Source organism: Prunus persica, chromosome G3 (genome assembly GCF_000346465.2).
Source record: "Prunus persica cultivar Lovell chromosome G3, Prunus_persica_NCBIv2, whole genome shotgun sequence".
NCBI classification, from domain to species: Eukaryota; Viridiplantae; Streptophyta; class Magnoliopsida; order Rosales; family Rosaceae; genus Prunus; species Prunus persica.
The window spans coordinates 4,134,693-4,147,315 of record NC_034011.1 but is presented as its reverse complement, the minus strand read 5'-3'; the positions used below and the strand labels follow the sequence as shown (position 1 = coordinate 4,147,315).

Here is a 12,623-nt window from a genome sequence, read left to right as displayed (position 1 = left end):
ATTATGATCAAATCATCAAAACCCTTCTCATGAAAAGAACCATATTTGCTGGAGGGTCCTCAAATACTGATTTTGCCACAGTATTATGATAAGCTTCAGCCTGCAATAAAAAATTAAACAAAATACTCATTCTCTTGCTTTCATTTTCTTTCTTATTGGCAATCATTTTCTTGGGCCCTAAAATAGTGTCAAAGCCACGATTCCTGGATGTCCAGATTAAATTACCCACGTTTATTAGGGGAAGAAATGGGGTCCTTCATTGGTCCATCTTGCTTTCCTCTTAAATTTCCTTGTCCTTGATCAATTTTTTTTTTCCCAGGTAGAAAACTTATGCTTATAAGCGTTTTTATTAGAAGTACAGTGAAATTTTTATTACAAGTACTTTTTTTATAATGTATATATATTTTAATTTTAGTGACTCCATACAAAACACGTAAGTTTTTCTGTCAAACAATGTCATAAACGCTTTCAATATTTGCGGTTAAGGGAGGCGGAGAGAGAGAGAGAGAGGATTGATGAGAAAGATATGCAGAAAGTGTGATTTTGGAGTCATTTTTTCTTTTCCCTTCAATCAATTTCAGCAACTCATGTTTCAATTTCAATATTGTCATAATTATTTAAATTTGTTCTTCTTGTAATTGGAATAATATCTTGCTGTCTCATCTGCTTTGTCGTCCAACTCCACTCCACTTTGTGTGTGGCTCCTCTGAAAACGAATAATATAACGGCGCATAATGCGTTCTCACTGGTCTTTTACGGGCATGTGGGCTTTTTTCACCAAAAAGTCTAAACGCTAAATCAAGATAGATGCTTTGTTTCCCATAAATATCGTTATCATATATATCAGAAAATTAATCTACAATTTCGGTTTTTTAGATATTTACAATTCATGTGAGTCGAACTTGAGACATCATCCAATTAAATGAAGACAAATACTACTAAATCAAAGGATAGTTGGTATAGGTAAAATAAAATTTCGTTTAGGGTTTTGTTTTCTTATTGTAATCCTGACTTAATCTTGAATTAAGACCCAAGATGAAGTGCATGCATCTTTATATTTAAAGTATGCATGACTCTTCAAACCATAATTAAAATCAACAATTAATTATGGAATAAACTAAGCACGTTTTTTATGAAAACCTGCCTTTTTCTCTCAAAAGCTTTTGAAAGCTCCCTTTAGCCCATGGCAATAATTAACACAAGAGGCTTCGTGATGGTTGTTATGAACATTACTTTTTAGCCAGCAACCTCATGCTTGGAATTATCACAAACATGAAACGTCCCCTCCTTCAAAAATATCAAGTTGGGGCATTTCCCTAGCTCTTAGTGCTTTATTTGCATTGCAAAAGCAAAATCTAATTGTGCTTTATTTGCATTATTTGAATTTACTTGATACGTGTAGTTTACAACTAATTACATAATTATTTATTCGAAACTTTTGTATGACACCATAATAGCACCATTATCATGCGGATGCGGTGTTACCAATCCATCTAAACTACGACACGTTGTGATGATAGATTTACACACTAGGTTACTGAAGAAAAAGGCTACGTTATGGTTTGGCAACCTACTCAAATGCAAACCTGCCATTCATTTATGGAAGTGAGGAATTGGGTTCCATTCTATAATCGCAAATCAATACCCCTACAAACCCAAAGAAAATATATCCACGCACAGGCCAAGAGTGGTCCTACTCCTACACCACAAATCACACTAGTCACAGTATAGCAGCCAGTAGGGCAAATTTTAAAGTGAAGGCAAACAAAAAGAACACAACAAAACTATCCAAAGGATATTTGATGGAATGTAGCAACAAAAAAAATAGGGAATTAAGACACTGATGGAATGGAAGCAATCAATGAATTGAAGAAAAAAAAAGGCCAAGGAATAGATGGGGGGCCATATTTGTGAAAAGTGGGCTTGTGTGACAAAGTTGAGTTTTGATCACATTGTAGGAGATTTGAAGTATCAGTACTAGTGGGGTCTGCCACCAAAGCACAAATAAAGTTTGGGATATATATCTATTGGGTAATAATTTTATTTGAGGAATGTCATTTAGGATATTCTATAATTTTTTTTTTAAATGTTGAAATTATCTATTTTTTTAAATCTTCATTCATAGATAATTATTGTAAAAAATTAGACAAATCGGAAACCATTTAGGCATCTAATTGTGTCATACAAAATCAATGAACAAGATATTTCAAAAAAAAAAATTTGAATAATTTAATTGAGTAGTTAAATGATATCGGATTCAAGTGATTTTTTTGCATAGATGATCTTCAAATGAATATCTACAAAATAGATGGTTTGAATTAATGAAATACAATGTATGACGGCCCTATAAAAATGTCACTCAAATAAACTTATTTGAAGAATTCCTCAATTTTAGTTATATATATGTATATGTATATATGGTGATGGTTGATTGTTTATATGGTTTGGTGGTGTTGTGGATATGGTTTTGGTGTTAGAAAACGCGGAGAAAACTTGGTTGGAAATGAGAGGCAAAGCAGCCCATTTGTAATTTGTAGAGCCCACACAGTGGCCCGCGCACTCAATCTAACAAGTTTTTTTTATAAATTAAATAATAATAAAAAAGAAGCCGTAGGCATAAAGAAATAGAGACTAAGGTCATGAAAAGAAGTTTATGGTTATTTAGGTTGAGATTTGCTTGTCTCGTTTTTGTTTTATTATCAGTCGAAAACGCATTAGATTAGTATATAATCTTTGGATAAGATCCCAAATTAATGATTTGTATTTCTTTTTTCCACTAAAAGTTGGTGTCAAAATTCAGAAATTTGGTGTGTGGCTGTTATATTGTAATGCGATATTAGTTGTTTATGTGTTATAATATTAGTAGATATCATGATTGATATATATCATGAGAAAATTCTGAGTGTACGATGGTCACATCGTCACGTGATGTTACTAATTCATATGTTCTAATACAAGTGGATAAGAGAGTTGATATTTCAAGAATCTACAAGTATAATATGTTATAATATAAGTGAATTAATAACACCACGTGAGAATATGAGAATCATAACGAAAAATCACTCATATATCATGACCTAAAGTATAAATTAAATCACGTATTATAACATGATTTGCAACACAAAAATAAATATTCGTCAAAGTTGTCAAAATACGATGAGAGCATGTTCATAATTAATTGAGAACGTCAAAATGACAAATTTAACCAAAGAACTTCATACCACTCAACATTTTTTTTTTTCTTCTCATTTTTGGGGTGCTACGGTTGTATAGCCTAAAATAAAAAATGAACAGTAAAAAAAATGATGAATCAGACGGTCGGGATTAAAGCATCGAAGTGACTCCCATGATTTGACTGGCAGCCTTTAGTGCGCCATGTCTGATTTCCATCCAATAAATTCTTGTTATGTTTTGAGGACAAAGGCATCATGACCAGTACGACCTCCTGATTTGACGTCTACATCACGAGCTGTTCCTCACCTTCCATTACAAGATCAACGGCTCACGTTTTTTTACAAATTATCATAATTTACAAGAACACTTTCTTTTAGTATTTTTGCAAAACATAAAAAACAAAATTCGAAAAATGGCTGATTCGATGCAGATCACGAAATTATTGTAAGACCTCCCGTACGTAATAATTACGTACTCCGATGACTCACAGTCAGAGAGGGCGTTAAACGTCGAACATGTTGGGTTGGTCGGAGGCCAAGAGGTCACGTGCACCCCCACGCGAGGGTAGAAAGCGACGTCGTATGCCCCCACAAACACAAAAAGCAAAGGGCTTTAAGCTACCGACACGTGGCATTCAGTCCTAGATTCACACAGCCCACAGTTAGGCTGTGTACTTTTGGGCTCATACAAAGTATGCGTTTCGCAGTATCCAACCAGACCAGCCGACCGTGGCTCCATACCCTTCGGTCACAGTGTAATTACTAAATCGCCGATTTTTTTTATTTTTTTCCTTTTGTGTACAAAAATATTGTCCGTTAAAAAGACCATATAGTCCAAGTTCAAGGTTAATATTGGAAAACTGCTTTGGTTTCAAGCCTGTCAATTTTTTGGGGGGGTACATTTTCACCAAACCTCTTCCTTCAATTCTGCAAATCTTTCAAAATTGTAGCTTACTCATCTGAATCAAATGAAAACCCAAAGAAAAAAGAGAGGAAAATATTGAAAACTTGTACCCTGAAAACAGTACATTTGAATGTAGTTTTGTCCACGGTTTTGATGTATCCATCAAAATCACTTCAATTTATGTAATTTTCTTTTTGGTGTGGTATTGCCGTATTGACCAAAATAACTTATTTTTACGTGAAATAATATATTATAATTTGCATGGCAATCACAAATCTATATATTATAATTTGCACACATTATGCATCTACACATATTATGCTCAAGAAAGATGTGATTTTCACACTGTTTTTTTTGGTCCCGTTTGATAATCATTTTATTTTAAATTTTAAGTTTTTATTTTTTATGCTAGAATATAGAGGAAAAAAAGGAAGAATAGAAGTGAGAATGAGAGTGGAGATGAGATTGAGAGGGAAAATAAAAGGGAATGATGTGAGGAGAGGTAGGGTATATTTATATTACTTGTCATTTCAAAATGAAGAAAAAAAAAGGATTTTAGTAAGATAACACAATAACAATTTGCCCAACTAAGTGGACTAGTAATAGTTCATTTTAGCCATAATATAAGTCTTTGCTTACACATTTGTATTACATAATAAGGAAGAGTTTTGATTATTATACTCATTCAATTATGGTGCTTCTATAATAGAAGCATTTGCTCCAACAAAAAAAAAAAATTAGTGTCAACGGTTGTTAGATCCATATCATTAAATAGAAAATTACATAGTAAACCCTTATTAGTGAAATGACAATTACTTGCACACCTGTCTGCATTTTTTGTCTTACAAAAATTTATTGAGGTCTCTTTTTCTTTATGTCTTCAAGATGTCGTATAAGAACTTCTATTTATGAGAATGTTTCTTTCAAAAGAATAGCAACAACATATTTTGCGAATGATGTGATAAGCAACGCAATCACTAATAATGTGATAAGAAAATGTAATCTAATGCTCAAATGAAAAACCAGATGTAGATAATGTGATGAAACTGCATAATCCTTTTAGCATTAATTGATGGAAAACTAGATGTTAGACGCAAATAATGCATAAGAGCTTTGTATTTTAGTAACCTGTTTAGTGTTTCAATTGAAGAAGCGACCAAAGGGCATCATGGTCATGAAGTGCAATGTTGGGAGTTGGTGAACCACCCATTATGGGGAGAAAAATAAACCTGACCGATTTAAACCGATACAGGCGATTATTTGCCGAGTTTTTGAGATTCTTTTAGCGTAGGGATCAAAGGGTACGCATAAAAAGCCCATCGCATACACTACTAAAAAGCAGCTCTCCTTTAACCTGCGAATAGTAGAGCAGTACAACAAGTTCCCTTGAGCTTTGTGTCCTGCTCCTTTAACCTGCGTTTTGTTCATCTATTAACATCCCGAAACAGAGATCACAAATCCAACGGCTATTGCACGGTCTACACAGTCCTTATGGTGAGCTCACCCGCATGAGACTCTCTCGCTCTAGTCCCTTTTGGTTTTGGGATGTGTGGACGGCAACAAGAGAGAGAGAGAGAGATGAGAGCGCAGACAAGATCATGGGATCTGCATGTTTTTATTGCACAAGCCCTGCAAATATGGATCATGCAAATCCTTTCTCAACTTTTTTCTCTCTTTTCCTTTTGGGAGCACAGAGTTTTAAAATGAAAAAAACAAAACAAAATTGACCAATAGACATCATCTCCCATACATCAATTTTCTTGGCCTGCTAAAAAGCAACCCAATAATTTACTCATCTCAAAAGCTAAGCCTAACAAAGCAACAAGTGTCTTGCTTATCCAACCACACCCTAAATTAACACTTACTTAATCAGAGACTTTGACACTAATGCAAACATGTCTTGGGGTTTGTGCTAAACATATCAATTCAAACGTGAAGGCAGTGACTTTGGGAGCAAGAATGTAAGGGGGATGTTTGGGGCCGTGTGCTAATGAGGCTAAATATTTTGTAGTGAAGAGAGAGTATCTTTAGGGGGAGGTCAGCACAGCACGCTTTGCTTCTTGAGTTGAACAACCTAACGTTTTTTTTTAGAGGGCTCTGGTTGCGTGCGTTTTGCTCTAATTTTGTTTCCTGTTTTGGGGTTCTTTGGGTGAAGGGAATCTCTCTGCCCATCTCATCCTCTCTCTCTCTCTCTCTCTCTCTCTCTCTCTCTCTCTCTTATTTGTAAGAATCACTCTCAGACAACTGTTCAAAACCCACAAGTCGCAAAAGTAGAGAGAGAAAAGGGGGAAAAAAAAAGGAGATAGAAGAGAGAACCTACTTAAGCGTAGAGCAAATTTAAAAGAGAAAAAGCTAGACATCAATCCCACCCTATCATAGCTCCCTATCCTCTTTGTGCTTTTGGGTTGGTTGGTATTCTATTTGTTTTTCTTTCTTCCTTCCTCTTGTGGGCTTTTATGTACGTTTGAGCTTTAGCTAGCTCTTCTTGTATGTTGTTTGTTATATTGTGTTTCAGTCTAGGAGTTTTCTTAAGGATTTTCACTGGTTGTGGCGTTTGAAAGTTGTTCCCTGTTTCTTCATCAAGATCCCTTCTATCTGTTTTCTTTTTGACTCAAACCCATCTCTTTATGCTATCAAGGTGTGTGTGATAGAGAGAACAACTTGTTTTTGTGCACATGAAGATGTTGGCCTTCATAGTTTTGAGCTTTGGCTAAACACTTGTATAAAAGGTACATGACCTTTCTACCTTTCTGTTCCATTTTTTCTCTGTGTTCATGTAGATGTTTTCTTTTGTAGTCCAAGTTTGTTGATTTTTGTACTTGTTGTTTTTCCCTCAACCCTCTAACTTTTATGTGCCTTTAATTTCTCAGTGAGGTTCTCCAATTTGCCTAGCCACTGATTTCTGGCGTGTGAAAAGTAGAAGGGAGAGAAAAAGATTTGATTTTTACATTTGGGTTATTTTCAAAACTGTCTTGTTGTTTACGGTCACTGAGATGGAGGGATGTACACGAAATGAGGAGGCATGTCCACAACTGCTAGATTTGATCCCAAGAGAAAGAGATTGGATTGTGAAAAGAGATGAGAGAAGCCATGGCTCTTCAGAGGAGAAAAAGTTGGAGCTCAGGCTGGGGCCTCCAGGTGAAGACTGGTCTTTGAATGGTAACTCCAGAAGCAACAAAGAAAGAGATGAGTCTCTTCTCTCTCTTGGGTACTTTTCCCCTATGTCTTCCAACAACAACAACAACAACAACAACAACAACAACGTGAACCACCACCGAACCCAGAAATTTATCTCTCCCTCAGACAAGTCTGTTTTGTCCTCATCTCCATGGTCTTACCAGCTGGGAAATATTCATCAACATCAGACAAAAGTTCCATCTTTTCTTCACTTCACATCAAGTTCTCAGGGCCTGCCTGTTACCCCCAACAAAGCATCACAGCCCTGTTGCACTAAAGTGGTAGATTTGCAGAAAGCAGAAAAGAAAGTATTTTCACCAGCTTCTGCAAATACAGCTGTGCCCAACAGCTCTCAGAAAAGGTATCCCAGCTTTTTTTTTCTCCTTTCTTGTGTATTTTTATCTTTTTAGACAGAGGATATTCACTCACAGGTTCTCATTGCTATAGAGCTATAGACAAAGTGTGGTCCATGCATAACTGCTTCACGTCTTTATGTTTTCTATTGTATCAATCTAGTGGATCTGATTATATTTCTATTTATTTCACTTATTTATTCATTTTTGTAAAAGTGTCAAATTATTTCCCTGTTTTATAATTTTTACTGTGACATACAGATTTTTATTACTTTTTGCTGCTTCATCATAATAAATCTGCCCAAGCATACCACCTGTTCTTCCATTTTCATGCAATTTTTTGTTTTCTGTTGTCATTTCTTATCAAATCTGCTTAAAATATTGCCTCGATATTATCTGTTTCACTTTTCATTATTCATAAGTTCTTGATGTCTTTTATTTCTACTGATGGAAAAATAGTTTCTCTTGAAAGTTTATGATATGCAACTTTAAAAAGTTTTTTCATATTTTTGTCATGCTTTATTTATAACATTTTTTCTTGATATTTTGAATAAATTAATATTTTAACTTTGAAAACCACCTTTCCTACATATCTTAGATTGTATTTGGCCTAATTTTTTCTTTTTTTGATGTTCCCCCGAAAAAAAAAAAAAACAGAACTGCTCCTGCTCCAGTTGTGGGTTGGCCTCCAATTCGTTCATTTAGGAAGAACCTTGCAAGCAACAGCTCTTCAAAGCCAACATCTGAGTCCCAAAATGTAGTCCCAAACAAGGTTCCTAATGGTACACAAGTTGAAACCAGCAGAAAAGGTCTATTTGTGAAAATTAACATGGATGGAGTTCCTATTGGAAGAAAAGTAGACCTCAGTGCCTGTGACAGCTATGAAAACCTCTCCTCTGCTGTTGATGAACTCTTCCGTGGCCTTCTGGCAGGTAAATAATTGTCATTATTAATTTAGTTTGTGGTCTGTCTTTTTTTAATTTATGTGTAACATCTATTTTTCATGCCACATGTATCAACTATGAATTTGATATGTAGCTAGTCATTCCATTTGGTCAAAACCCAATTTCACCAAATAAAATTTTATAATGCATAAAGTTGCCTAAACTGCATCTACTTGTTAGAGCAGGGATTTTGGGGAGGCAAGCATTTTGGTTTTTCTTCAAATTTGTTTTGATAATTTTCCTGGATTTTTGTGCCTAATGTTTATCATGAAAATGCACCCTTTGTACTTATATATATTACTTTTTTCGTCGTTTTCTCTTAAGTTTAGCTCAAAGAGATTCCTGTGCTGGTGGAACCCAGAACAAGCAAGAGGAAGAGAAAGAAATTACAGGTTTATTGGATGGAAGTGGGGAATATACTCTAGTATATGAAGATAATGAAGGAGACAGGATGCTTGTTGGGGATGTCCCATGGAAGTAAGCATCGATCTTATCATTGTGGATTTGATGCAAGACTTAGATTATTATTCTTCTTGCTCGTTTATTATATTCCAACACTTGATTTGAGCCTATAACAAATTAATCACCCCTTTTTATGAAATAATGCATGAGATTCCTAATCTCAAACCAATATGCTTCTCTTTCTTTATGCATAAAAATCATGCATAGTATTGTTTTTGTTTGTTATTTGTTTACGTAACGATTCCCACATCTTAGAATGTCGTTTTTCACCTGAAAATTTTGTAGGATTGTGCCCTGCCATGAGCATAAAACAGTTTTGTATAATTTGGTTCTTGATCTTTGATCTGCAGCATGTTTGTGTCTACTGTGAAGAGGCTGCGTGTGCTGAAGAGCTCTGAACTTTCTGCACTTTGTCGTAAGTTTGATATTAATCATTATATAAAAATGCAACGTTGTCTTGATTGATTAAATTATTACTACCTACTGCTTCCTTCCCTGTACTGATTATAAATTAAACTAATGATGTTTTGTTTTCAGTTCGTAACAGCAAACAAGGTAAGATGCCACCAAAATCTGCATTGAAGTGAAGAAAGAGGAATTTTAATCTCAAGAATCCCCCACTGAAGTTTGTATTTTGTAGTAGACTTAATCTGTGTGACTTAATCAAAAGTTTTGCTTTTGTAATTTCTCTGTCAAGAAAGGGAAAGAGAAAAAGGAGGAAATTATTAGCTACAACTCAAGTGATGCCTTTTGTTTTTGCTGAAAATGCCATTTAATCCTCATGGCTCTTGTAGGAAAAAAAAAGGAAAAGAAAAAGAAAAGTAGCTCGTGTTCTGATGGTACATTACTCCATCCATTATGCTTGCTTTTTGTTCTGTACTTAAAAGGGGAAAATTGAACAGAATGCAAGTATCAAGAAACCCACTTAGCTCTGTTGCTTTGGATTTGTATGGTGTCAAATGCCTGGATGGATTTCATTTTCCACATCGCTATTAAGCACTTAAATCGGTTAGGCCCCCAAAAAGAAAACCTGTTTTGATTGATTCGGCTACTGTTCTTGCAGAAATTAAAGTGAGAATCAATCATGAGGGAGAGATTTTTGTGAAACAGAGAAAACACTATTTTGCTATTGTTTGATAATGTTATAACACATGCGATAACACTTTCAAGTGATATGCCATTATTGATCGGTTATAGCAAAACAATGTTATCCATATTGCAACTAGGTTATAGCAAAACAATGTTATCCATGTTGCAACTAAGTTTTTCTCCGATTATGGAGGTAGACTTGTATTCTTATCAAGTGGCAATGACTTTTGCTTGAGAAACAAAATAATGACTGTTGTAAGGTAGTCACCTACCTAATTCCCACGAGACTAGGAGACAACTCAGACAAGGGTGATTTTGTTTCTCTCTTTCCTTAAAAGTCTTTTATGTTGTTTGACTGCAAGCAAGATAGAAAAAAGAAAAGCATAAACATCTATTTTAATCCATGTTGTCAATATTATGCTAACCTATTCCTAACTAGGACATAGAAATCTGGCCAAAACAGAAAAATTAAAAGGGAAAAAGTAAAAAAGAAGACTAGGGCACCATGTAGGTGGCAGTGGAGCTGGTATTGATGAACTTGAATATGAGTATGTAGGTTGGGGGTATGCTTTGAAGCTCCACATAAATGCCATTTTGTTTTGCTAAGTTGCTGACTACAAATTGAAAGAATGATGGCCAATAAAGCTTGCCACACTTCTGTCTTCTTCTTTTTTGATTCCATCTAAGCGCGCGAGGGCACCAATTTTACACTATTCATTGTATTCAGAGGGATTCTTTCGGCTATGGGACCTTGGGTGGGGAGAAAGTAGAAATATGTGTACACCTTTTTAGTTCAAAAGAGTAGACCCAAAAATCCACACTCCTCATTAGACCTTCTGATGTGATCTCCTACGTCTCAACACTAATCTTTTGGTCCCTTTCTAAAATGTATATGTACTTATTCCACTTTTAAATTAGTATATCATGATCACAATGCATTAACAGTCAACATGACTATTCATAGCTTAACAAGAATCGCCAACACGTGAATGGACAAATACATTAATGATCCAGAGTCATCCACGCACACAGAGACGACTGAAGCGTGTGTTGTTGATGTCGAAAGTTAGAGAATTGTATTTGTTACACTGGTTGATGAGTAAGATAGTGACTGTCATCAATACGGCTTAATTGTAGGGTCTAGATTCGTTTGGATATTTAGGGTGTGTCATAATCAACGTGGGGGGCATTAGAAAAACTGTCTGGAACGTGAAAAAGAATATGGAGGTTTGGGGAGGGTTGAAGGGTCTTTGTCTGTTAATTGAGAGCTGCCTAACTTTGGGGCGAAAAAAGAGACTGGTCATATTCTATAGGAATTTAGTTTAGAGTGTGGTCGGAGGTCTCTGCTTTTGAGTTTAGGGTGAGGAGGATAATAATGTTTTCAGCCATAGCTGCATTTTTCCTAGAGTCCACCTCATGTACCAAGTTTTTTGTAAGTCACATTACCCAAATTCAAACTTTGCATGGATAATTCATGTATGAAATTAGGTTTCTGAAGTCGTACTACACATGTTGATGAGGAGGATTTGAACTTGAGTGCAAGGGATGGAATCGCTGTCCTGATCAACTAGCCGAATTCACGTGCGCAATGGTTATAAATGGTTGATGCATATTTACAGGAATTTATTTAGATCACTAATTATAAACATGAAAGATATCCCATTGTGAATTTGTGGTGATAGAAGATAGAGAAACATATTGCACTGGATCCATCTCTTGCTTCACTTTTTAGCAATAGGTAGCCCAAAGAGAAGCCCAAATCAAAACTCAAAAGAGTGATTTTATGGACTGGTACCTAAATGTTATCATGAGTAATGCTACACTTACCACATTTTTATCTCACATTTCTATACCACATGATGTGGCATGTCCATATCATATTCTACATCAATTAAATGAATGAAGTGTATTTTAATAAATAAAATTAGAAAAACATAAACTATTATTTTACATGATGTGGTATGTACATATCAGCTGCCACATCATGTGGTATGAAATTGTGTATAAAAATGTGGTAAGACTGATATTATTCATGTTAAAATCCTCCATTTATTTATCCCAAAAAATAAAAAAATAATCATACTTTTCTCTTCTAGAGGCCCATTATTTCCAACTCCACCAACACTACCCTTCCCCCCCCCCCCCCAAAGCACGTTCTGCGGCATCGGATGGAATTCCAAGGTTAAGCCTGATCATCAATCCAAGTATATGACCTGAAGTGTTCAACATCTTTTATTCCGGTCTTCACCGAGGAAGGTTTGCATTGAAAATCCAAAGTTTTGACTGGATGCTATTTTGTAGATTATGAAGAATATTTTTACATTTTTATAGTCATCAAATAATCATTGATGCATACATTCTTGAATTAGAAGAACTAAGGGATATAAATAGGTTTGAACTTATAGGGCCTGTAAACAATGAACTCAACTTCTTTGCTACCTGTTTGTATTTCATGGAGAGTACTACTTTGGATAAGATTTATGTAGACACTAGGACAGATTCAAATACTTGGGATTCCTCA

General features: G+C 35.2%; 1 protein-coding gene across 1 annotated transcript; it reads left to right on the top strand.

Annotated features, from left to right (window-relative positions):
• On the top strand, positions 6,045-9,957 carry LOC18784172 (auxin-responsive protein IAA26). Its single transcript, XM_007215529.2, has 6 exons — positions 6,045-6,806; positions 6,948-7,615; positions 8,265-8,539; positions 8,881-9,028; positions 9,364-9,428; positions 9,551-9,957. The coding sequence occupies exons 2-6, from the start codon at positions 7,071-7,073 to the stop codon at positions 9,598-9,600; spliced, it is 1,083 nt and encodes a 360-aa protein (XP_007215591.1). The 5' UTR covers positions 6,045-6,806; positions 6,948-7,070; the 3' UTR covers positions 9,601-9,957.